Raw genomic sequence first — 27,328 nt, forward strand, 5'->3', positions numbered from 1 at the left:
GTACCAAATATTGTCGCCAGCAAAGTTATAGCATACCATATTTAATTGATAAATACTACATATTATAGAAAACTGTAAATATTTAAGGGGGGGTTCAAGTTTATTCGACAAATACAGACTACACCACAGTGAAATGCTTTTTTCCACGCTCTTCAAATATTGCATACAGTGGGATCCAAACAGCAATTGCAGAATCTAATACGCTAAATACAAAAAATACAAATGTAATTAATTGTTTGAATGCCGATGTAGTCACACATAAGATTCTACAAAAAAAATATCTTCTATTTATTCTTCTTCTCCTTCCAACAAACTCTGCCGTCTATCAGATTCTCCAGTTTTCATTTGATCTGAAGCATTCGAGCATGAACATGCTTGGCTTGCCAGGAATCGATAGCATATTAGTTTTCCTTTTCCCAAACATCCCAGATTACCAGGATTTCCAGGTTTTCCGTGACATTTTCCCCATTGAAAATAAACGGGCCAATTTTCAAACTGGCCCATTTCCCGCAATTCTTACCTGATTGAAACCGTTCCACCATCCACACACTCTACTCCTCCCGATAATTCAAACTAACATTTTCCAAGTTAAAACATTTCCAGGATTTCCCAGAATTACCAATTTTCCAAAGTCCTTTTCCCACAATTTTCTCTTTCGGCTTCTACTTTTACAGTTTTTAACACTTCCGAATCCAATCCACCATCAAAACATGCAACTTAGTCGGGACCTATGTCTCTTTACGTACAAATTCAAAGAATTCCGAAATATAACTTCTCAGTTACAAATTCTTACTGTTACTTAGGGTTCTCAGCTTTTTTAGTAAATGTATTAAAGGAAAAATGTCCAATGATACCCATTGAAAATAAATAATGGTTACTACTGGAACAATGGTCATAGTTGCCATCAATAAACCCATAGCTTAAACTACTACTTGAAAATGAACCTAACATCAACCACCGCATGAAACAACATAAATTGTGTCAACCGCGTTATAAAAATGGAGTGCAATAGTGAATGAACATGGAGTGTACTCAAATTTAAAAAAAAAAAAAATTAACATGGAAATTAACTGTATTGTGAGAGTTCCAATTTGAAAATATATATATAAGGTTTTCATTAATGCTTGGAGAAAGACTTTGGTTGTCTGTTTTCTGGGTTTAGAAACCGTAGTCAAATTTGATCCAAACACTTGTTGTATTTTCTGCTCACCTGCTGGCTCTCAAAGGTCCAGGTGCTGTCAGGTAAAGAGGCGTCCAGGACGCTGATGACCTCCTTAAAGTCAGTGGTGCTGCTGGGCTTCACCAAAGTGAAGTCACTGTACTCTGACATTGGAGACATGCAGGACCTGAAGGAGTGACTCTGAGACATGACGTCTCCTCCCAGAACCTCCACGTACTTGATAGGTCCATCACTGTTGAGCTGAATGTGCAGGTTTCTGTTGGGCTTCTTGTCCTCATCACAGTGTGTCCGTCTCATGCAGCAACTAGCGTCGCTTCCGCTGCTCCTCAAGCATTTCACCGCTAAGACCAGCAAAGTCACCAGAGACAGCACGGACACCGAGGCCAGAGACACGATCAAATAGAGCGTGATTGTGCCGCTTGTCTTACTGGGCTCGGACACCTTGTGTCTCAGCTCCAACACGGGCTGGCTCACACCGTCCTCCAGCAGGATGGACAGCGTGACGGTGGCCGACTGGACCGGTTCCCCGTCGTCCTGGACCTCTACAAGCAGCCTCTGAGAGGAGTCGTCGTGCTCGGACACAGCGCGTTTAGTCCTCACCTCCCCTGTGTACACACTGACCGTGAACAAAGAGGCGTCTGTGGCCTCAGACACTTTGTACGAGATCCAGGCGTTGTGGCCCGAGTCCGCGTCCACGGCCGTCACCTTGGTGACCAGCTGGCCCGCCTTGGCCGTGCGGGGCACCCGCAGGTGGGAGGCGGCGTGGGGGGAAGGGTAAATAACGGCGGGGGCATTGTCGTTCTGGTCCAGGATGAAAACATGGACGGTGGCGTTGCTGCTGAGGGACGGAGAGCCCTGGTCCTTGGCCTGAACCTGGATGTGGAAGACTTTGACTTTCTCGTAGTCAAAGGAGTGCATGCTGTAGATGCTGCCGTTCTCTGAGTTCATGTAAACGTAAGACGACACGGACACCTCGTGCACTTTAGAGTCCACCATGGAGTAAGACACTTTGGCGTTTTGGCCAGCATCCAGGTCACATGCAGACACCGAGTACAGTATAGAACCTGCTACTCCGTTCTCTTTGAGATAAACATTATAAGAGCTCTGAGAGAATACAGGAGGGTTGTCATTGACATCAGTGATGCTGACAGATATCGTTTTCTTACTGGAGAGAGGAAGAGATCCTGAATCAGTGGCTGTTATCTCAATCTTGTACTCAGACACGCTCTCTCTGTCTAAAGCACCACTGGTGACCAGCGCATAATTGTTAGAAAAAGATGGTTTGAGGGCAAAAGGATATTGTGGGGGTAGATGTAATGTAACTTTACCATTATCCCCCGTGTCATCATCTCTAGCACTGAGTAATGCCACCACAGTGCCAGTAGGAGAGTCCTCACGCACAGGTTTTGAATTAGAAGTGAAAATGATCTCTGGAGCGTTGTCATTCACATCTAAAACCTCGACATGCACAGTGCAATGACCCTCTATTCTCGGATTGCCTTTGTCTTTAGCAGTTAGGTCTATTTCGTAATTTGAAGTGGACTCAAAATCTAAAATTCCTTTTAAAAGTAAAGTGCCGGTCGTATTATCAATAGAAAATATAGAAAGGACATTTTCAGGTGTATGAGCACCAAAAAAATATTCTATTTCTCCATTTGGGCCAACATCCATGTCTGTTGCTTTTGTTTGTGCGATGGTTGCCCCTTTTTCTAGGTTTTCAGCGACCGACACTTTCTGTAATGCTTTCTCAAAGACTGGACCATTGTCATTATTGTCAAGAATTTTGACAGTAATTTGGGATGTGCCTGATTTCAAGGGGCTGCCTCCATCTAGAGCTGTGAGCAAAAGCTGATGAACAGACTTTTTCTCTCTGTCTAAAGGTTTGACTAAAACAAGCTCGGGCACCTTTCTGCCTCCTGCAACCTCTTTAAGTCTAATATTAAAACACTCGTCTTTGCTGAGAGTGTACGACCTGAGCGAATTAGCGCCCACGTCCGGATCAACGGCGCTTTCTACTGGAAAACGGACCCCGACTGACATAGATTCTGCTATCTCCAGCGTGACGTCACTCGAGGGAAACTGGGGCGCGTTATCATTCATGTCCTGTATTTCTACCTCCACACGGAAAAGCTGCAAGGGGTCCTCGATGACGACCTGCAGAGGGAGCACACAGCTGGCGCTTTGTCCGCATAAAGCCTCTCTGTCTATTCTGTCATTGACCAGCAGCTCGCCCTTCCCCGCATCCACGCTGAAATACTGCTTACCAGCCTCAGAGGCGACACGCAGCTTGCGCTCAAATATCTCAGACAGTCCCAAAGACAGATCTTTGGCCAGATTTCCCACCACAGAACCTTGTTTGAGCTCCTCTGGGATGCTGTAACGAGTCTGTGCATCCACTGTAGTCCACAAGAGAAAGACCTGATGCCACAAAAGAGCCTGCCATCTCCAGTCTCTGTATCCTATTGTCTTTGTCATCCTCGATCCTCTAAAATGCATCAATTCCAATCCAAAAGAAGACAGGCCATGAAGACAAAATCCATATTTCCAACATGCGACATGGTGACTGAAAACAAGATCCGTTCATAATCAAAAATATGAGTCTAAATAAATGAAATCCTGGCAGTACATGACTGATGTACCTTCTCTCCTCTCTACACTGAGCATTGTGGTTGTGTTGCTAAGTATGGGGGGAGGGAGAAGATCTCTTTGTACGCCTCTGACTGCTATTGGTGCTCAGCAGCTTTCACCCTCAGCCAATCAGAGGCACTCTGTGCAGCACTGTTACACACACACACACACACACACACACACACACACACACACACACACACACACACACACACACACACACACACACACACACTGCAGATTTGCACTCTCTTTGAAGCAACATATTCAAATAGGACACATTAATAGATTGTTTTGATGATAAGGTAAATACAATGAATAAAAGCATAGTTGTTCATACTTATAACATTATAAGCATTTGCTATTTCCATTAGTCAGATCACTACAACGAAAAAAAAAAATCATCTTTGTCTATTTTTGTGTTTTTTTGTTCAAATTCATACAAAACTGCACTCCATTAGCAAATCCTAATATTTTTCTTTTGTGATATTGCTACATAAGAAAAAAGCATGAGAAATATTCTACAGTGCAGCTGTAATCCATGAAAGACTACAAACAATATATTTGGTAATATTTAAAATAATGAAGCACACTGTAAAAAAATAAATAAATAAATACATGCTTGTTATACACAACCTTGATTGTGAAGTGTATTAACATTTTGGCAAGTGAATTTAGCACATATTACCAATAGCTACTAAATATAATAAATTACATGTTTTTTTCTTTAATGCAAGTGTTTTTTCTAAATATTAATCAATGATTTCATTACATGTCTTGTATTGAACAATGTCCATTGACACCCATTAACATTGTTTTTGTTTACTAATGAACCATTGGTCAGAGTCGCTGTCCACTAAGGTGGTGCTGAAACTGCTACCTGAGAATGGACCTGAAATCAAGCCCAACACAAAGTGTGTCAACTGTGTTTTAACAATGGGTTATATTTATGAAATAACATGGACTGTAATCAGTTAAAATGCTTATTATAATGGAATTAAATTATATATTTTTGGGGATTTACCAAAATAATTTGAGATTTTATCAATGCTTGGAGCCAAATATTGGTTATCTTTTTCTGGGTTTAGAAACTGTAGTCAAATTTGATCCAAACACCTGTTGTATTTTCTGCTCACCTGCTGGCTCTCAAAGGTCCAGGTGCTGTCAGGTAAAGAGGCGTCCAGGACGCTGATGACCTCCTTAAAGTCAGTGGTGCTGCTGGGCTTCACCAAAGTGAAGTCACTGTACTCTGACATTGGAGACATGCAGGACCTGAAGGAGTGACTCTGAGACATGACGTCTCCTCCCAGAACCTCCACGTACTTGATAGGTCCATCACTGTTGAGCTGAATGTGCAGGTTTCTGTTGGGCTTCTTGTCCTCATCACAGTGTGTCCGTCTCATGCAGCAACTAGCGTCGCTTCCGCTGCTCCTCAAGCATTTCACCGCTAAGACCAGCAAAGTCACCAGAGACAGCACGGACACCGAGGCCAGAGACACGATCAAATAGAGCGTGATTGTGCCGCTTGTCTTACTGGGCTCGGACACCTTGTGTCTCAGCTCCAACACGGGCTGGCTCACACCGTCCTCCAGCAGGATGGACAGCGTGACGGTGGCCGACTGGACCGGTTCCCCGTCGTCCTGGACCTCTACAAGCAGCCTCTGAGAGGAGTCGTCGTGCTCGGACACAGCGCGTTTAGTCCTCACCTCCCCTGTGTACACACTGACCGTGAACAAAGAGGCGTCTGTGGCCTCAGACACTTTGTACGAGATCCAGGCGTTGTGGCCCGAGTCCGCGTCCACGGCCGTCACCTTGGTGACCAGCTGGCCCGCCTTGGCCGTGCGGGGCACCCGCAGGTGGGAGGCGGCGTGGGGTGAAGGGTAAATAACGGCGGGGGCGTTGTCGTTCTGGTCCAGGATGAAAACATGGACGGTGGCGTTGCTGCTGAGAGACGGAGAGCCCTGGTCCTTGGCCTGAACCTGGATGTGGAAGACTTTGACTTTCTCGTAGTCAAAGGAGTGCATGCTGTAGATGCTGCCGTTCTCTGAGTTCATGTAAACGTAAGACGACACGGACACCTCGTGCACTTTAGAGTCCACCATGGAGTAAGACACTTTGGCGTTTTGGCCAGCATCCAGGTCACATGCAGACACCGAGTACAGTATAGAACCTGCTACTCCGTTCTCTTTGAGATAAACATTATAAGAGCTCTGAGAGAATACAGGAGGGTTGTCATTGACATCAGTGATGCTGACAGATATCGTTTTCTTACTGGAGAGAGGAGGAGATCCTGAATCAGTGGCTGTTATCTCAATCTTGTACTCAGACACGCTCTCTCTGTCTAAAGCACCACTGGTTACTAGTTCATAACTGTTAGAAAAAGATGGTTTCAGTGTAAAAGGGGAGATTTTTGGGAGCTGCAGTGTTACTTTGCTATTATTAGCAGAGTCTGCATCACGTGATGTTAGCAGAGCCACAACTGATCCTCTTGGTGCATCCTCCCTGACCGGCTGAGGTTCTGAGGTGAGGATAATTTCAGGAGCATTATCATTAACATCAATAACATCAATCTGCACCCGACAGTGACTTTCCATCACAGGAAGTCCTTTGTCCTTGGCAATCACTTCAATCTTGTAAGAAACAGCTTTTTCGTAATCTAATTGTCCTTTTAAAAATATTTCACCTGTTTCTGAATTTAATTCAAATACAGATAAGACAGAATCAGGTGTGCGTGTGCTGAAAAAATATTCAACCTCTCCATTTGGTCCTTCGTCTGCATCATTCGCTATAATTTTAAGTGCAAATGTATCTTTTGCTACATTCTCTTGCAGGGAGGTTTTGTATATATTTTTGTCAAAAACAGGGAAATTATCATTGTTATCAAGCACTATAACATTAATTTGTGCAGTGCCAGACATGACTGGATTCCCTCCGTCTAAAGCAGTCAAGAGAAGCTGATAAGATGCTTTCTTCTCTCTGTCCAGAGGCTTTTCTAACACTAACTCGGGCACTAATTTACCATCCTCAACCTCCTTCATCTTCAAGGTGAAGCAGTCATTTTTAGTCAACGTATAAGTCTTTACAGAATTACTTCCAACATCGTAATCGTCCGCACTTTCCAAAAGAAAACGAGTCCCGACAGCAGCAGATTCAGCAATATTTAAAGATAGTTCTTTTGTATGAAATTGTGGTGAATTGTCGTTAATGTCTTTAATTTCGACCTCAATTCGATGTGATCTTAAAGGATTTTCCACCACGACCTGCAGAGGGAGCACACAGCTGGCACTTTGTCCGCATAAAGCCTCTCTGTCTATTCTGTCATTGACCAGCAGCTCGCCCTTCCCCGCATCCACGCTGAAATACTGCTTACCAGCCTCAGAGGCGACACGCAGCTTGCGCTCAAATATCTCAGACAGTCCCAAAGACAGATCTTTGGCCAGATTTCCCACCACAGAACCTTGTTTGAGCTCCTCTGGGATGCTGTAACGAGTCTGTGCATCCACTGTAGTCCACAAGAGAAAGACCTGATGCCACAAAAGAGCCTGCCATCTCCAGTCTCTGTATCCTATTGTCTTTGTCATCCTCGATCCTCTAAAATGCATCAATTCCAATCCAAAAGAAGACGGGCCATGAAGACAAAATCCATATTCCCAACATGCGACATGGTGAGTGAAAACAAGATCCGTTCATAGTCAAAAATATAAGTCCAAATAAATGAAATCCTGGCAGTACATGACTGATGTACCTTCTCTCCTCTCTACACTGAGCATTGTGGTTGTGTTGCTAAGTATGGGGGGAGGGAGAAGATCTCTTTGTACGCCTCTGACTGCTATTGGTGCTCAGCAGCTTTCACCCTCAGCCAATCAGAGGCACTCTGTGCAGTACACACACACACACACACACACACACACACACACACACACACACACACACACACACACACACACACACACACACACACACTGCATATTTGCACTCTCTTTGAAGCAGCATATTCAAATAGGACACATTAATTGATTGTTTTGATGATACAGTAAATACAATGAATAAAAGCATAGTGTTTCATACTCATAACATTATAAGCGTTTGCTATTTCCATTAGTCTGATCACTACAAGGAAAAAAATAATAATTTGTCTATTTTTGTGTTTTTTGTTCAAATTCATACAAAACTGCAATGCATTAGCAATTCCTAATATTTTTCTTTTGTGTTATTGCTACATAAGAAGAAAGCATATGAGAAATATTTTACAGTGCAGCTGTAATCCATTAAACTACAAACAATATATTTGGTAATATTTAAAATAATGAAGCACAATGTAAAAAAGAATAAAATAAATACATGCTTGTTATACACAACCTTGATTGTGAGGTGTATTAACATTTTGGCAAGTGACTTTAGCACATATTACCAATAGCTACTAAATATAATAAATTACATGTTTTTTTTCTTTAATGCAAGTGTTTTTTTTTAATATTAATCAATGATTTCATTACATGTCTTGTATTGAACAATGTCCATTGACACCCATTAACATTGTTTTTGTTTACTAATGAACCATTGGTCAGAGTTGCTGTCCACTAAGGTGGTGCTGAAACTGCTACCTGAGAATGGACCTGAAATCAAGCCCAACACAAAGTGTGTCAATTGTGTTTTAACAATGGGTTATATTTATGAAATAACATGGACTGTACTCAGTTAAAATGCTTATTATAATGGAATTAAATTATATTTTTTAAGGTATTTACCAAAATAATTTAGGATTTTATCAATGCTTGGAGAAAAATATTGGTTATCTTTTTCTGGGTTTAGAAACTGTAGTCAAATTTGATCCAAACACTTGTTGTATTTTCTGCTCACCTGCTGGCTCTCAAAGGTCCAGGTGCTGTCAGGTAAAGAGGCGTCCAGGACGCTGATGACCTCCTTAAAGTCAGTGGTGCTGCTGGGCTTCACCAAAGTGAAGTCACTGTACTCTGACATTGGAGACATGCAGGACCTGAAGGAGGGACTCTGAGACATGACGTCTCCTCCCAGAACCTCCACGTACTTGATAGGTCCATCACTGTTGAGCTGAATGTGCAGGTTTCTGTTGGGCTTCTTGTCCTCATCACAGTGTGTCCGTCTCATGCAGCAACTAGCGTCGCTTCCGCTGCTCCTCAAGCATTTCACCGCTAAGACCAGCAAAGTCACCAGAGACAGCACGGACACCGAGGCCAGAGACACGATCAAATAGAGCGTGATTGTGCCGCTTGTCTTACTGGGCTCGGACACCTTGTGTCTCAGCTCCAACACGGGCTGGCTCACACCGTCCTCCAGCAGGATGGACAGCGTGACGGTGGCCGACTGGACCGGTTCCCCGTCGTCCTGGACCTCTACAAGCAGCCTCTGAGAGGAGTCGTCGTGCTCGGACACAGCGCGTTTAGTCCTCACCTCCCCTGTGTACACACTGACCGTGAACAAAGAGGCGTCTGTGGCCTCAGACACTTTGTACGAGATCCAGGCGTTGTGGCCCGAGTCCGCGTCCACGGCCGTCACCTTGGTGACCAGCTGGCCCGCCTTGGCCGTGCGGGGCACCCGCAGGTGGGAGGCGGCGTGGGGGGAAGGGTAAATAACAGCAGGGGCGTTGTCGTTCTGGTCCAGGATGAAAACATGGACGGTGGCGTTGCTGCTGAGAGACGGAGAGCCCTGGTCCTTGGCCTGAACCTGGATGTGGAAGACTTTGACTTTCTCGTAGTCAAAGGAGTGCATGCTGTAGATGCTGCCGTTCTCTGAGTTCATGTAAACGTAAGACGACACGGACACCTCGTGCACTTTAGAGTCCACCATGGAGTAAGACACTTTGGCGTTTTGGCCAGCATCCAGGTCACATGCAGACACCGAGTACAGTATAGAACCTGCAACTCCGTTCTCTTTGAGATAAACATTATAAGAGCTCTGAGAGAATACAGGAGGGTTGTCATTGACATCAGTGATGCTGACAGATATCGTTTTCTTACTGGAGAGAGGAGGAGATCCTGAATCAGTGGCTGTTATCTCAATCTTGTACTCAGACACGCTCTCTCTGTCTAAAGCACCACTGGTGACCAGCGCATAATTGTTAGAAAAAGATGGTTTAAGTGTAAAAGGTAAGCCTTTTTGTAGCTGCAAAGTTACTTTGCTATTATTAGCAGAGTCTGCATCACGTGATGTTAGCAGAGCCACAACTGATCCTCTTGGTGCATCCTCCCTGACCGGCTGGGGTTCTGAGGTGAGGATAATTTCAGGAGCATTGTCATTAACATCAATAACATCAATCTGCACCCGACAGTGACTTTCCATCACAGGAAGTCCTTTGTCCTTGGCAATCACTTCAATCTTGTAAATTGCAGCTTTTTCGTAATCTAATTCTCCTTTTAAGAATATTTCACCTGTTTCTGAATTTAATTCAAATACAGATAAGACAGAATCAGGTGTGCGTGTGCCAAAAAAATATTCTACCTCTCCATTCGGTCCTTCGTCTGCATCATTCGCTGTAATTTTAAGTGCGAATGTGTCTTTGGCCACATTCTCTTGCAAGGAGGTTTTGTATACATTTTTGTCAAACACTGGGAAATTATCGTTGATATCAAGCACTATAACATTAATTTGTGCAGTGCCAGACATGACTGGATTCCCTCCGTCTAAAGCAGTCAAGAGAAGCTGATAAGATGCTTTCTTCTCTCTGTCCAGAGGCTTTTCTAACACTAACTCGGGCACTAATTTACCATCCTCAACCTCCTTCATCTTCAACGTGAAGCAGTCATTTTTAGTCAACGTATAAGTCTTTACCGAATTACTTCCAACATCGTAATCTTCCGCACTTTCCAAAAGAAAACGAGTCCCGACAGCGGCAGATTCAGCAATATTTAAAGATAGTTCTTTTGTATGAAATCGTGGAAAATTGTCGTTAATGTCTTTAATTTCAACCTCAATTCGATGCAAATTCAGAGGATTTTCCACCACGACCTGCAGAGGGAGCACACAGCTGGCGCTTTGTCCGCATAAAGCCTCTCTGTCTATTCTGTCATTGACCAGCAGCTCGCCCTTCCCCGCATCCACGCTGAAATACTGCTTACCAGCCTCAGAGGCGACACGCAGCTTGCGCTCAAATATCTCAGACAGTCCCAAAGACAGATCTTTGGCCAGATTTCCCACCACAGAACCTTGTTTGAGCTCCTCTGGGATGCTGTAACGAGTCTGTGCATCCACTGTAGTCCACAAGAGAAAGACCTGATGCCACAAAAGAGCCTGCCATCTCCAGTCTCTGTATCCTATTGTCTTTGTCATCCTCGATCCTCTAAAATGCATCAATTCCAATCCAAAAGAAGACAGGCCAAGAAGACAAAATCCATATTCCCAACATGCGACATGGTGAGTGAAAACAAGATCCGTTCATAATCAAAAATATAAGTCCAAATAAATGAAATCCTGGCAGTACATGACTGATGTACCTTCTCTCCTCTCTACACTGAGCATTGTGGTTGTGTTGCTAAGTATGGGGGGAGGGAGAAGATCTCTTTGTACGCCTCTGACTGCTATTGGTGCTCAGCAGCTTTCACCCTCAGCCAATCAGAGGCACTCTGTGCAGCACTGTTACACACACACACACACACACACACACACACACACACACACACACACACACACACACACACACACACACACACACACACACATTACTGATCTGCACTCATTGTAGAGCAAGTACAGATTCAAATAGGAAACATTTACACATTATGTTTTGATATTATGATGATTAAAATAAATAAAAACATGCGGTTTTACCCACATTAGATGTTTTTGATATTCCAATTATTCATATCACTACAAAGGAAATCAATGTTTAGAAACAGTTAAGTGTACTATTGTGATAGTTGTTCACATATATATGTAGAACTGTACGGCATTAGTGGTTTCCAATCGTTTGGATACCTGTTATAGAAATATAAGAGGGAAGCATATACGAAACACAGTGCAGTTGTATCCAGTGCCAACTAAAACAATTATATGTTGTACTATTTATCAAAATTAAGTACTACTAACGTAGTAAATGGAGACTTCTTTTAGAGAACCCTTTTTTTCAAGTGTACACAACATTTTGGCCAGTTAGTACTGTGTAGCATAACATAAAATTGCCAAAAGCTCCTAAATATTTCAAAATACTTTTGTTCTAATTCAATGTAAGTATTTTTCAAAACATAAGTCAGTTCTGATAATCAGGTTATCATATAAAAATGTTCATAGACACCCACTTAAAATGATACAATATAATGGTTAGTATGGACAATAGGTCAAAGTCACTGTCCCCCAACATGGTGCTGAAAGTGTTACCTGAGGATGGACCTGAAGTCAACCACGACATTACACAACAGAAAGTGTGTTGACAGTATTTCCACAAGGCGTTGCATTTATGAATGAACAATCAGTACAAAGAAAAAATTGTTCGGTATCAGTTATGTGTATAATAATATAATAATGAACTGCATCTGCAGTTTCTAATACTTTTGTCACTTGTTATAGCTACAGCACATGTGAGAAACATTTTACAGTGCAGTTTTAATCCACATGCCAACAACAACCAATATACCTTTCAATAATTATTATAAGTACACATGATTAACAATGAAAAATGACGCTTTATATACACAACTCTTTCTAGGTGTACTTAACATATTTGCCGGTAAGTTTATAGTACAACATATAGAATTGATAATAGCTACTTTGTAATCTTATAGAATAGTCTACATATTTTATTATTTATTATAAATATTTTTTTTGCAAATTCAAGTCAATTATGTTTGTAAATATAATAGATAATACTCTACATTGACATCTATTAACATTGTATAATGGTGACTACTGGAAAATTGGTCAAAGTCACTGTCCACCAACTTGGTGCTGAAAGTGCTACCTGAGAATGGACCTGAAATCAACCACGACATTACACAACAGAAAGTGTGTTGACAGTATTTCCACAAGGCGTTGCATTTATGAATGAACAATCAGTACAAAGAAAAAATTGTTCGGTATCAGTTATGTGTATAATAATATAATAATGAACTGCATCTGCAGTTTCTAATACTTTTGTCACTTGTTATAGCTACAGCACATGTGAGAAACATTTTACAGTGCAGTTTTAATCCACATGCCAACAACAACCAATATACCTTTCAATAATTATTATAAGTACACATGATTAACAATGAAAAATGACGCTTTATATACACAACTCTTTCTAGGTGTACTTAACATATTTGCCGGTAAGTTTATAGTACAACATATAGAATTGATAATAGCTACTTTGTAATCTTATAGAATAGTCTACATATTTTATTATTTATTATAAATATTTTTTTTGCAAATTCAAGTCAATTATGTTTGTAAATATAATAGATAATACTCTACATTGACATCTATTAACATTGTATAATGGTGACTACTGGAAAATTGGTCAAAGTCACTGTCCACCAACTTGGTGCTGAAAGTGCTACCTGAGAATGGACCTGAAATCAACCACAACATTACACAACATGAAGTGTGTTGACTGTATTTAGACAGTGTGTTACATTTATGAATGAACATGGACTGTACTATAATAAAAATGCATATTAATAGGTAACTAAATGATATTTTGAAAGCTCCAACTAAAGGGAAGCTAAGAATTTGTCTCTTAATGCTTGGAGAAAGAGTTTGGTTATCTTTTTTCTGGGTTTAGAAACCGTAGTCAAATTTGATCCAAACACTTGTTGTATTTTCTGCTCACCTGCTGGCTCTCAAAGGTCCAGGTGCTGTCAGGTAAAGAGGCGTCCAGGACGCTGATGACCTCCTTAAAGTCAGTGGTGCTGCTGGGCTTCACCAAAGTGAAGTCACTGTACTCTGACATTGGAGACATGCAGGACCTGAAGGAGTGACTCTGAGACATGACGTCTCCTCCCAGAACCTCCACGTACTTGATAGGTCCATCACTGTTGAGCTGAATGTGCAGGTTTCTGTTGGGCTTCTTGTCCTCATCACAGTGTGTCCGTCTCATGCAGCAACTAGCGTCGCTTCCGCTGCTCCTCAAGCATTTCACCGCTAAGACCAGCAAAGTCACCAGAGACAGCACGGACACCGAGGCCAGAGACACGATCAAATAGAGCGTGATTGTGCCGCTTGTCTTACTGGGCTCGGACACCTTGTGTCTCAGCTCCAACACGGGCTGGCTCACACCGTCCTCCAGCAGGATGGACAGCGTGACGGTGGCCGACTGGACCGGTTCCCCGTCGTCCTGGACCTCTACAAGCAGCCTCTGAGAGGAGTCGTCGTGCTCGGACACAGCGCGTTTAGTCCTCACCTCCCCTGTGTACACACTGACCGTGAACAAAGAGGCGTCTGTGGCCTCAGACACTTTGTACGAGATCCAGGCGTTGTGGCCCGAGTCCGCGTCCACGGCCGTCACCTTGGTGACCAGCTGGCCCGCCTTGGCCGTGCGGGGCACCCGCAGGTGGGAGGCGGCGTGGGGGGAAGGGTAAATAACGGCGGGGGCGTTGTCGTTCTGGTCCAGGATGAAAACATGGACGGTGGCGTTGCTGCTGAGAGACGGAGAGCCCTGGTCCTTGGCCTGAACCTGGATGTGGAAGACTTTGACTTTCTCGTAGTCAAAGGAGTGCATGCTGTAGATGCTGCCGTTCTCTGAGTTCATGTAAACGTAAGACGACACGGACACCTCGTGCACTTTAGAGTCCACCATGGAGTAAGACACTTTGGCGTTTTGGCCAGCATCCAGGTCACATGCAGACACCGAGTACAGTATAGAACCTGCTACTCCGTTCTCTTTGAGATAAACATTATAAGAGCTCTGAGAGAATACAGGAGGGTTGTCATTGACATCAGTGATGCTGACAGATATCGTTTTCTTACTGGAGAGAGGAGGAGATCCTGAATCAGTGGCTGTTATCTCAATCTTGTACTCAGACACGCTCTCTCTGTCTAAAGCACCACTGGTGACCAGCGCATAATTGTTAGAAAAAGAGCTTTTCAGGTCAAACGGAAACCCCTTTTTCATGCGTAACGTCACATTACCGTTATTACCAGAGTCAAGATCACGAGCACTAATCAGGGCCACCACGGTCCCACTCGGGGCGTCCTCACGTACAGGTTTAGGCTGAGAAGTGAGGACAATTTCTGGAGGATTATCGTTAAAGTCCATCACGTCAACTTGGACACGACAGTGTCCCTCCATCTCAGGGCTGCCTTTATCTTTAGCAGTGATATCAATGTCATAGGACTTGACTGTCTCATAGTCTAACTCGCCTTTTAAACGGATCTCACCACTAATGGCATCCATATTAAATACTGACAAGACAGAGTCTGATGTCCTGGAGCCGAATGAATATTCTATTTCACCATTCGAACCTTCATCTGCATCTGTTGCTTTAGGTCTCATAATAACAGTCCCTTTTGGGCTTTTTTCACCCACTGTTACTTTGTAAAGGTTTTTCTCAAACACAGGAAAATTATCATTATTGTCAAGAACATTTATGGTAATTTGTGATGTCCCAGTTCTAGCTGGACTGCCCCCGTCTAACGCAGTTAATAATATTTTGTGAACTGCTTTCTTCTCTCTGTCAAGAGGCTTGTCTAAAACAAGCTCAGGGACAGATTTTCCGCCCTCTATTTCTTTTATTCGAAGTGAACAGCAGTCATTTTTACTGAGAGTATAAGATTTGATAGAATTGCTCCCAACATCAGGGTCAGCTGCACTCTTTAAAGGAAAACGTGTGCCTACAGCTGCAGATTCCGCTAATTTTAAAGATAAGTCTTTAGAAATGAAACTTGGAGAATTATCATTAATGTCTCGTATTTCAACTTCAATTCGATGCAACTGCAAGGGGTCCTCGATGACGACCTGCAGAGGGAGCACACAGCTGGCACTTTGTCCGCATAAAGCCTCTCTGTCTATTCTGTCATTGACCAGCAGCTCGCCCTTCCCCGCATCCACGCTGAAATACTGCTTACCAGCCTCAGAGGCGACACGCAGCTTGCGCTCAAATATCTCAGACAGTCCCAAAGACAGATCTTTGGCCAGATTTCCCACCACAGAACCTTGTTTGAGCTCCTCTGGGATGCTGTAACGAGTCTGTGCATCCACTGTAGTCCACAAGAGAAAGACCTGATGCCACAAAAGAGCCTGCCATCTCCAGTCTCTGTATCCTATTGTCTTTGTCATCCTCGATCCTCTAAAATGCATCAATTCCAATCCAAAAGAAGACAGACCATGAAGACAAAATCCATATTTCCAACAAGCGACATGGTGAGTGAAAACAAGATCCGTTCATAATCAAAAATATGAGTCCAAATAAATGAAATCCTGGCAGTACATGACTGATGTACCTTCTCTCCTCTCTACACTGAGCATTGTGGTTGTGTTGCTAAGTATGGGGGGAGGGAGAAGATCTCTTTGTACGCCTCTGACTGCTATTGGTGCTCAGCAGCTTTCATCCTCAGCCAATCAGAGGCACTCTGTGCAGCACTGTTACACACACACACACACACACACACACACACACACACACACACACACACACACACACACACACACACACACACACACACACACACACACACACACTGCAGATTTGCACTCTCTTTGAAGCAACATATTTAAATAGGACACATTAATAGATTGTTTTGGTGATAAGGTAAATACAATGAATAAAAGCATAGTTATTCATACTTATAAAATTATAAGCATTTGCCATTTCCATTAGTCAGATCACTACAACGAAAACAAAACAAAACATTTTTGTCTATTTTTGTGTTTTTTGTTCAAATTCATACAAAACTGCACTGCATTAGCAAATCCTAATATTTTTCTTTTGGGATATTGCTACATAAGAAGAAAGCATGAGAAATATTTTACAGTGCAGCTGTAATCCATTAAAGACTACAAACAATATATTTGGTAATATTTAAAATAATGAAGCACAATGTAAAAAATAATAAATTAAATACATGCTTGTTATACACAACCTTGATTGTGAGGTGTATTAACATTTTGGCAAGTGAATTTAGCACATATTACCATCCATCCATCCATTTTCTACCACTTATTCCCTTTTGGGGTCGTGGGGGGCGCTGGCGCCTATCTCAGCTACAATCGGGCGGAAGTCGCCACCTCATCGCAGGGCCAACACAGACAACATTCACACTCACATTCACACACTAGGGCCAATTTAGTGTTGCCAATCAACCTATCCCCAGGTGCAATAGATACTAAATATAATAAATTACATGTTTTTTTCTTTAATGCAAGTGTGTTTTCTAAATATTATTCTATTTTTTCATTACATGTCTTGTATTAAACAATGTCCATTGACACCCATTAACATTGTTTTTGTTTACTAATGAACCATTGGTCAGAGTCGCTGTCCACTAAGGTGGTGCTGAAACTGCTACCTGAGAATGGACCTGAAATGCACCCTAACACAGTGTGTCAACTGTGTTTTAACAACGGGTTATATTTATGAAATAACATGGACTGTACTCAGTTAAAAATGCTTATTATAATGGAATTAAATTATATTTTTTAAGGGATATACCAAAATAAATTAGGATTTTATCAATGCTTGGAGAAAAATATTGGTTATCTTTTTCTGGGTTTAGAAACTGTAGTCAAATTTGATCCAAACACTTGTTGTATTTTCTGCTCACCTGCTGGCTCTCAAAGGTCCAGGTGCTGTCAGGTAAAGAGGCGTCCAGGACGCTGATGACCTCCTTAAAGTCAGTGGTGCTGCTGGGCTTCACCAAAGTGAAGTCACTGTACTCTGACATTGGAGACATGCAGGACCTGAAGGAGTGACTCTGAGACATGACGTCTCCTCCCAGAACCTCCACGTACTTGATAGGTCCATCACTGTTGAGCTGAATGTGCAGGTTTCTGTTGGGCTTCTTGTCCTCATCACAGTGTGTCCGTCTCATGCAGCAACTAGCGTCGCTTCCGCTGCTCCTCAAGCATTTCACCGCTAAGACCAGCAAAGTCACCAGAGACAGCACGGACACCGAGGCCAGAGACACGATCAAATAGAGCGTGATTGTGCCGCTTGTCTTACTGGGCTCGGACACCTTGTGTCTCAGCTCCAACACGGGCTGGCTCACACCGTCCTCCAGCAGGATGGACAGCGTGACGGTGGCCGACTGGACCGGTTCCCCGTCGTCCTGGACCTCTACAAGCAGCCTCTGAGAGGAGTCGTCGTGCTCGGACACAGCGCGTTTAGTCCTCACCTCCCCTGTGTACACACTGACCGTGAACAAAGAGGCGTCTGTGGCCTCAGACACTTTGTACGAGATCCAGGCGTTGTGGCCCGAGTCCGCGTCCACGGCCGTCACCTTGGTGACCAGCTGGCCCGCCTTGGCCGTGCGGGGCACCCGCAGGTGGGAGGCGGCGTGGGGGGAAGGGTAAATAACGGCGGGGGCGTTGTCGTTCTGGTCCAGGATGAAAACATGGACGGTGGCGTTGCTGCTGAGAGACGGAGAGCCCTGGTCCTTGGCCTGAACCTGGATGTGGAAGACTTTGACTTTCTCGTAGTCAAAGGAGTGCATGCTGTAGATGCTGCCGTTCTCTGAGTTCATGTAAACGTAAGACGACACGGACACCTCGTGCACTTTAGAGTCCACCATGGAGTAAGACACTTTGGCGTTTTGGCCAGCATCCAGGTCACATGCAGACACCGAGTACAGTATAGAACCTGCTACTCCGTTCTCTTTGAGATAAACATTATAAGAGCTCTGAGAGAATACAGGAGGGTTGTCATTGACATCAGTGATGCTGACAGATATCGTTTTCTTACTGGAGAGAGGAGGAGATCCTGAATCAGTGGCTGTTATCTCAATCTTGTACTCAGACACGCTCTCTCTGTCTAAAGCACCACTGGTTACTAATTCATAACTGTTAGAAAAAGATGGTTTAAGAGTAAAAGGATTTCCTTTAGGAAGCTCTAAAGTCACTTTACTGTTTTCACCAGAGTCAAGATCACGTGCACTCAGCAAAGCCACAACAGTCCCACTAACAGAGTCCTCTGGTACAGGACTGGGTTTAGAAGTCAGAATAATTTCAGGAGCATTATCATTAACATCTAATACATCAACCTGCACGCTGCAATGGCCCTCCATTTTTGGCAACCCTTTATCTTTCGCACTAATGTCAATTCGATAGGAGGACTGCTGTTCATGGTCCAAATTATTTTTTAGAAACATATCCCCGCTGACAGGGTGTATATAAAATAATGCCTGCACTGATGGTGGTGTATGTATGCCCAGAGAGTACTCTATTTCACCATTTGGACCATCGTCTATGTCTGTTGCCTTTGTTTTAATAATAAAAGAGCCATTTGGGCTGTTTTCTTGAACCGATATTTTATATAATTTATATTCAAATGAAGGAACATTGTCATTATTATCAAGAACAATTATGGTTATCTTTGATGTTCCAGATTTGACCGGATTTCCACCATCCAAAGCTGTAAGAATCAAATTGTGAACAGCTTTTTTCTCACGATCTAATGATTTATTTAACACCAGTTCAGGTATTTTTCTTCCATTTTCAAGCTCCCTTATTTTTAATGTAAAGCATTCGTCTTTGCTGAGTGTATATGTCCTTACTGTGTTACTTCCTACATCAGGATCCTCTGCACTCTCCAGGAGAAAATGCACACCTACAACAGTGGATTCGGCTATTTCTATGCGGTGCTCGGTTTTGACAAAACTAGGAGCATTGTCATTGACGTCTTTTATTTCCACCTCAAACCGATGTAATTGTAACGGATTTTCCACCACGACCTGCAGAGGGAGCACACAGCTGGCGCTTTGTCCGCATAAAGCCTCTCTGTCTATTCTGTCATTGACCAGCAGCTCGCCCTTCCCCGCATCCACGCTGAAATACTGCTTACCAGCCTCAGAGGCGACACGCAGCTTGCGCTCAAATATCTCAGACAGTCCCAAAGACAGATCTTTGGCCAGATTTCCCACCACAGAACCTTGTTTGAGCTCCTCTGGGATGCTGTAACGAGTCTGTGCATCCACTGTAGTCCACAAGAGAAAGACCTGATGCCACAAAAGAGCCTGCCATCTCCAGTCTCTGTATCCTATTGTCTTTGTCATCCTCGATCCTCTAAAATGCATCAATTCCAATCCAAAAGAAGACGGACCAAGAAGACAAAATCCATATTTCCAACATGCGACATGGTGAGTGAAAACAAGATCCGTTCATAATCAAAAATATAAGTGCAAATAAATGAAATCCTGGCAGTACATGACTGATGTACCTTCTCTCCTCTCTACACTGAGCATTGTGGTTGTGTTGCTAAGTATGGGGGGAGGGAGAAGATCTCTTTGTACGCCTCTGACTGCTATTGGTGCTCAGCAGCTTTCACCCTCAGCCAATCAGAGGCACTCTGTGCAGCACTGTTACACACACACACACACACACACACACACACACACACACACACTACTGATCTGCACTCATTTGTAGAGCAAGTACAGATTCAAATAGGAAACATTTACACATTATGTTTTGATATTATGATGATTAAAATAAATAAAAACATGCTGTTTTACCCACATTAGATGTTTTTGATATTCCAATTATTCATATCACTACAAAGGAAAACAATGTTTAGAAACAGTTAAGTGTAATATTGTGATAGTTGTTCACATATATATGTAGAACTGTACGGCATTAGTGGTTTCCAATCGTTTGGATACCTGTTATAGAAATATAACATGGAAGCATATACGAAACACTCAGTGCAGTTGTATCCACTGCCAACTAAAACCAATATATGTTGTACTATTCACCGAAATTAAGTACTATTAACATAGTAAATGGAGGCTTGTTTTGCAGAACCCTTTTTGTCAAGTGTACGCAACATTTTGGCCAGTTAGTACTGTGTAACATAACATAAAATTGCCAATCGTTCCTAAATATTTCAAAATACTTTTGTTCTAATTAAATGTAAGTATTTTTCAAAACATAAGTCAGTTCTGATAGTCAATTTATTATATAAAAATGTCCATTGACACCCTCTTAAAATTATACAATATAATGGTTGGTATGGACAATTGGTCAAAGTCACTGTCCACCAACATGGTGCTGAAAGTGCTACCTGAGGATGGACCTGAAGTCAACCACGACATTACACAACAGAAAGTGTGTTGACAGTATTTCCACAAGGTGTTGCATTTATGAATGAACAATCACTACAAATAAAATATTGTTCAGTTTCAGTTACAGTGGGGCAAAAAAGTATTTAGTCAGCCAGCGATTGTGCAAGTTCTCCCACTTAAAATGATGACAGAGGTCTGTAATTTTCATCATAGGTACACTTCAACTGTGAGAGACAGAATGTGAAAAGAAAATCCAGAAATTCACCTTGTAGGAATTTTAAAAAAATTGTAAATTATGGTGGAAAATAAGTATTTGGTCACTTCCAACAAGGAAGATCTCTGGCTCTCACAGACCTGTAACTTCTTCTTTAAGAAGCTCTTCTGTCCACCACTCGTTACCTGTATTAAGGGCACTTGTTTGAACTCGTTATCTGTATAAAAGACACCTGTCCACAGCCTCAATCAGTCAGTCTCCAAACTCCACTATGGTCAAGACCAAAGAGCTGTTGAAGGACACCAGGAAAATAATTGTAGACCTGCACCAGACTGGGAAGAGTCAATCTACAATAGGCAAGTAGCTTGGTGTGAAAAAAATCAACAGTGGGAGCAATTATCCACTGATAATCTCCCTCGATTTAGGTCTCTACGCAAGATCTCATCCCGTAGGGTCAAAATGATCATGAGAACAGTGAGCAAAAATCCCAGAACCACACGGGGGGACCTTGTGAATGACCTGCAGAGAGCTGGGACCAAAGTAACAAAGGTTACCATCAGTAACACACTACGCCGACAGGGAATCAAATCCTGCAGTGCCAGACGTGCCCCCCTGCTTAAACCAGTGCATGTCCAGGCCCGTCCGAAGTTTGCCAGAGAGCACATGGATGATACTGCAGAGGATTGGGAGAATGTCATGTGGTCAGATGAAACCAAAATATAACTTTTTGGTATAAACTCAACTCGTCATGTTTGAAGGAAGAAGAATTCTGAGTTGCATCCCAAGAACACCAAACCTACTGTGAAGCATGGGGGTGGAAACATCATGCTGTGGGGCTGTTTTTCTGCTAAGGGGACAGGACGATTGATCCGTGTTAAGGAAAGAATGAATGGGACCATGTATCGTGAGATTTTGAGCCAAAAACCTTCCATCAGTGAGAGCTTTGAATGGTTGACCAAATACTTATTTTCCAGCATCATTTACAAATATATATTTTTTAATTCCTACAAATTGAATTCCTGGATTTTTTTTCACATTCTGTCTCTCACAGTTGAAGTGTACCTATGATGAAAATTACAGACCTCTGTCATCATTTTAAGTGGGAGAACTTGCACAATCGCTGGCTGACTAAATACTTTTTTGCCCCACTGTATGTGTATAATAATATAATAATGAACTGTTCCGAATGCTTTTGTCATCTGTTATAGCTACAGCACATGTGAGAAACATTTTACAGTGCAGTGTTAATCCACATGCCAAGAACAACCAATATACCTTTTAATATTTATTATAAGTACACATGATTAACAATGAAAAATGACGCTTTATATACACAACTCTTTCTATGTGTACTTGACATATATGCCGGTAAGTTTATAGTACAACATATAGAATTGATAATAGCTACTTTGTAATCTTATAGAATAGTGTACATATTTTATTATTTATTATAAATATATTTTTTTGCAAATTCAAGTCAATTATGTTTGTAAATATAATAGATAATACTCTACATTGACATCTATTAACATTGTATAATGGTGACTACTGGAAAATTGGTCAAAGTCACTGTCCACCAACTTGGTGCTGAAAGTGCTACCTGAGAATGGACCTGAAATCAACCACAACATGAAGTGTGTTGATTGTATTTACACAATGTGTTACATTTATGAATGAACATGGACTGCACTATAATAAAAATGCATACTAATAGGTAACTAAATGATATTTTGAAAGCTCCAACCAAAGGTAAGCTAAGAATTTGTCTCTTAATGCTTGGAGAAAGAGTTTGGTTATCTTTTTTCTGGGTTTAGAAACCGTAGTCAAATTTGATCCAAACACTTGTTGTATTTTCTGCTCACCTGCTGGCTCTCAAAGGTCCAGGTGCTGTCAGGTAAAGAGGCGTCCAGGACGCTGATGACCTCCTTAAAGTCAGTGGTGCTGCTGGGCTTCACCAAAGTGAAGTCACTGTACTCTGACATTGGAGACATGCAGGACCTGAAGGAGTGACTCTGAGACATGACGTCTCCTCCCAGAACCTCCACGTACTTGATAGGTCCATCACTGTTGAGCTGAATGTGCAGGTTTCTGTTGGGCTTCTTGTCCTCATCACAGTGTGTCCGTCTCATGCAGAAACTAGCGTCGCTTCCGCTGCTCCTCAAGCATTTCACCGCTAAGACCAGCAAAGTCACCAGAGACAGCACGGACACCGAGGCCAGAGACACGATCAAATAGAGCGTGATTGTGCCGCTTGTCTTACTGGGCTCGGACACCTTGTGTCTCAGCTCCAACACGGGCTGGCTCACACCGTCCTCCAGCAGGATGGACAGCGTGACGGTGGCCGACTGGACCGGTTCCCCGTCGTCCTGGACCTCTACAAGCAGCCTCTGAGAGGAGTCGTCGTGCTCGGACACAGCGCGTTTAGTCCTCACCTCCCCTGTGTACACACTGACCGTGAACAAAGAGGCGTCTGTGGCCTCAGACACTTTGTACGAGATCCAGGCGTTGTGGCCCGAGTCCGCGTCCACGGCCGTCACCTTGGTGACCAGCTGGCCCGCCTTGGCCGTGCGGGGCACCCGCAGGTGGGAGGCGGCGTGGGGGGAAGGGTAAATAACAGCGGGGGCGTTGTCGTTCTGGTCCAGGATGAAAACATGGACGGTGGCGTTGCTGCTGAGAGACGGAGAGCCCTGGTCCTTGGCCTGAACCTGGATGTGGAAGACTTTGACTTTCTCGTAGTCAAAGGAGTGCATGCTGTAGATGCTGCCGTTCTCTGAGTTCATGTAAACGTAAGACGACACGGACACCTCGTGCACTTTAGAGTCCACCATGGAGTAAGACACTTTGGCGTTTTGGCCAGCATCCAGGTCACATGCAGACACCGAGTACAGTATAGAACCTGCTACTCCGTTCTCTTTGAGATAAACATTATAAGAGCTCTGAGAGAATACAGGAGGGTTGTCATTGACATCAGTGATGCTGACAGATATCGTTTTCTTACTGGAGAGAGGAGGAGATCCTGAATCAGTGGCTGTTATCTCAATCTTGTACTCAGACACGCTCTCTCTGTCTAAAGCACCACTGGTTACTAATTCATAACTGTTAGAAAAAGATGGTTTGAGGGCACAAGGATATTGTGGGGGTAGATGTAATGTAACTTTACCATTATCCCCCGTGTCGTCATCTCTAGCACTGAGTAATGCCACCACAGTGCCAGTAGGAGAGTCCTCACGCACAGGTTTTGAATTAGAAGTGAAAATGATCTCTGGAGCGTTGTCATTCACATCTAAAACGTCGACATGCACAGTGCAATGACCCTCTATTCTCGGATTGCCTTTGTCTTTAGCAGTTAGGTCTATTTCGTAATTTGAAGTGGACTCAAAATCTAAAATTCCTTTTAAAAGTAAAGTGCCGGTCGTATTATCAATAGAAAATATAGAAAGGACATTTTCAGGTGTATGAGCACCAAAAAAATATTCTATTTCTCCATTTGGGCCAACATCCATGTCTGTTGCTTTTGTCCGTGCGATAGTTGCCCCTTTTTCTAGGTTTTCAGCAACTGACACTTTCTGTAATGCTTTCTCAAAGACTGGACCATTGTCATTATTGTCAAGAATTTTGACAGTAATTTGGGATGTGCCCGATTTCACGGGGCTGCCTCCATCTAGAGCTGTGAGCAAAAGCTGATGAACAGACTTTTTCTCTCTGTCTAAAGGTTTGACTAAAACAAGCTCGGGCACCTTTCTGCCTCCTGCAACCTCTTTAAGTCTAATATTAAAACACTCGTCTTTGCTAAGAGTGTACGACCTGAGCGAATTAGCGCCCACGTCCGGATCAACGGCGCTTTCTACTGGAAAACGGACCCCGACTGACATAGATTCTGCTATCTCCAGCGTGACGTCACTCGAGGGAAACTGGGGCGCGTTATCATTCATGTCCTGTATTTCTACCTCCACACGGAAAAGCTGCAAGGGGTCCTCGATGACGACCTGCAGAGGGAGCACACAGCTGGCACTTTGTCCGCATAAAGCCTCTCTGTCTATTCTGTCATTGACCAGCAGCTCGCCCTTCCCCGCATCCACGCTGAAATACTGCTTACCAGCCTCAGAGGCGACACGCAGCTTGCGCTCAAATATCTCAGACAGTCCCAAAGACAGATCTTTGGCCAGATTTCCCACCACAGAACCTTGTTTGAGCTCCTCTGGGATGCTGTAACGAGTCTGTGCATCCACTGTAGTCCACAAGAGAAAGACCTGATGCCACAAAAGAGCCTGCCATCTCCAGTCTCTGTATCCTATTGTCTTTGTCATCCTCGATCCTCTAAAATGCATTAATTCCAATCCAAAAGAAGACAGGCCAAGAAGACAAAATCCATATTCCCAACATACGACATGGTGAGTGAAAACAAGATCCGTTCATAATCAAAAATATAAGTGCAAATAAATGAAATCCTGGCAGTACATGACTGATGTACCTTCTCTCCTCTCTACACTGAGCATTGTGGTTGTGTTGCTAAGTATGGGGGGAGGGAGAAGATCTCTTTGTACGCCTCTGACTGCTATTGGTGCTCAGCAGCTTTCACCCTCAGCCAATCAGAGGCACTCTGTGCAGCACTGTTACACACACACACACACACACACACACACACACACACACACACACACACACACACACACACACACACTGCTTATCTGCAGTGACTGCAGAGCAAGTATACAGATTCAAATAGAAACCATGAACATATTTAATTTAGGTTACTATGATGATTACAATTAATAAAATTATTGTGACTTATACCCACAATATTCGGTACACTTTCTATTCCAATAATTCACATCAGTGCAAAGACAATGTGGTCCAGGTTCAGTTATGTGTATCATTGTGGTTGTTGTTTACAATCATGTAGACCTGCACATCTTAATATTTGAATACCCTTTTGAAGCTACAATACACGAGAGGAAAGTATTTGAGAAACATTTTAAAGTTGAGTTGTAATTCACTGCCAATTACAACCAATCTTTTAAATAATAATTTTTACATACATATGATTAAAAATGTAAATAACGTCTTGTTTTACTCAACCCTTCTTTGGTGTACCAAATATTGTCGCCAGCAAAGTTATAGCATACCATATTTAATTGATAAATACTACATATTATAGAAAACTGTAAATATTTAAGGGGGAGGTGGGGGGCGGGTTCAAGTTTATTTGACAAATAAAGACTACACCACAGTGAAATGCTTTTTTCCACGCTCTTCACACACACTGCTGATCCGCACTCTTTTTAAAGCAGCATATTCAGGACACATTAATAGATTGTTTTGATGATACGGTAAATACAGTGAATAAATGTACTGCTCTTCATACTCATAACATTATATGCATTTGCTATTTCCATTAGTCACGTCACTACAAGGAAAAACAAAATTGGGTTAGTTTTGTCCATTTGTGTGTCTTTTTGTTCAAATCCATACAAAACTGCACCGCATAAGCGATTCCTAATATTTTGCTTACGTGTTATTGCTACAGAAGACAAAAGCATATGTCTAGCATTAAAATATTACAGTTGGTACAAAATGCGGCTGCTAGACTTTTGACAAGAACAAGAAAGTTTGATCACATTACGCCTGTACTGTATATACCTTTATATACATATATACATACATATATACCTATACTGTATATACCTTTATATACATATATACATACATATATACCTATACTGTATATACCTTTATATACATATATACATACATATATACCTGTACTGTATATACCTTTATATACATATATACATACATATATACCTATACTGTATATACCTTTATATACATATATACATACATATATACCTATACTGTATATACCTTTATATACATATATACATACATATATACCTATACTGTATATACCTTTATATACATATATACATACATATATACCTATACTGTATATACCTTTATATACATATATACATACATATATACCTATACTGTATATACCTTTATATACATATATACATACATATATACCTGTACTGTATATACCTTTATATACATATATACATACATATATACCTATACTGGCTCACCTGCACTGGCTTCCTGTGCACTTAAGATGTGACTTTAAGGTTTTACTACTTACG

General features: G+C 42.4%; 7 protein-coding genes across 24 annotated transcripts in view; all 7 read right to left on the bottom strand.

The window, feature by feature from the left end:
- Positions 1–27,328, bottom strand: part of LOC133552572 (protocadherin gamma-A11-like) — a 255,083-nt gene that overhangs the window by 57,222 nt on the left and 170,533 nt on the right. The window lies entirely within an intron of this gene.
- Positions 1,171–4,175, bottom strand: LOC133552313 (protocadherin gamma-C5-like). The gene has a single exon (XM_061899536.1). It carries the CDS (start codon positions 3,674–3,676, stop codon positions 1,172–1,174), a length of 2,505 nt encoding a protein of 834 aa, XP_061755520.1. The 5' UTR covers positions 3,677–4,175; the 3' UTR covers position 1,171.
- LOC133552314 (protocadherin gamma-C5-like) lies at positions 4,465–7,792 on the bottom strand. The gene is made up of 2 exons (XM_061899537.1): positions 4,945–7,792; positions 4,465–4,700 (listed from the first exon to the last, which is right to left on the bottom strand). Exons 1-2 carry the CDS (start codon positions 7,408–7,410, stop codon positions 4,665–4,667), a joined length of 2,502 nt encoding a protein of 833 aa, XP_061755521.1. The 5' UTR covers positions 7,411–7,792; the 3' UTR covers positions 4,465–4,664.
- On the bottom strand, positions 8,460–11,465 carry LOC133552575 (protocadherin gamma-C5-like). Its single transcript, XM_061899844.1, has one exon. The coding sequence runs from the start codon at positions 11,132–11,134 to the stop codon at positions 8,630–8,632; it is 2,505 nt and encodes an 834-aa protein (XP_061755828.1). The 5' UTR covers positions 11,135–11,465; the 3' UTR covers positions 8,460–8,629.
- On the bottom strand, positions 13,000–16,244 carry LOC133552573 (protocadherin gamma-C5-like). The gene has a single exon (XM_061899842.1). The coding sequence runs from the start codon at positions 16,053–16,055 to the stop codon at positions 13,551–13,553; it is 2,505 nt and encodes an 834-aa protein (XP_061755826.1). The 5' UTR covers positions 16,056–16,244; the 3' UTR covers positions 13,000–13,550.
- LOC133552574 (protocadherin gamma-C5-like) lies at positions 17,419–20,283 on the bottom strand. Its single transcript, XM_061899843.1, has one exon. The coding sequence runs from the start codon at positions 19,982–19,984 to the stop codon at positions 17,480–17,482; it is 2,505 nt and encodes an 834-aa protein (XP_061755827.1). The 5' UTR covers positions 19,985–20,283; the 3' UTR covers positions 17,419–17,479.
- On the bottom strand, positions 22,709–26,827 carry LOC133552576 (protocadherin gamma-C5-like). Its single transcript, XM_061899845.1, has one exon. It carries the CDS (start codon positions 25,511–25,513, stop codon positions 23,009–23,011), a length of 2,505 nt encoding a protein of 834 aa, XP_061755829.1. The 5' UTR covers positions 25,514–26,827; the 3' UTR covers positions 22,709–23,008.

Source organism: Nerophis ophidion, linkage group LG05 (genome assembly GCF_033978795.1).
Source record: "Nerophis ophidion isolate RoL-2023_Sa linkage group LG05, RoL_Noph_v1.0, whole genome shotgun sequence".
NCBI classification, from domain to species: domain Eukaryota; kingdom Metazoa; phylum Chordata; class Actinopteri; order Syngnathiformes; family Syngnathidae; genus Nerophis; species Nerophis ophidion.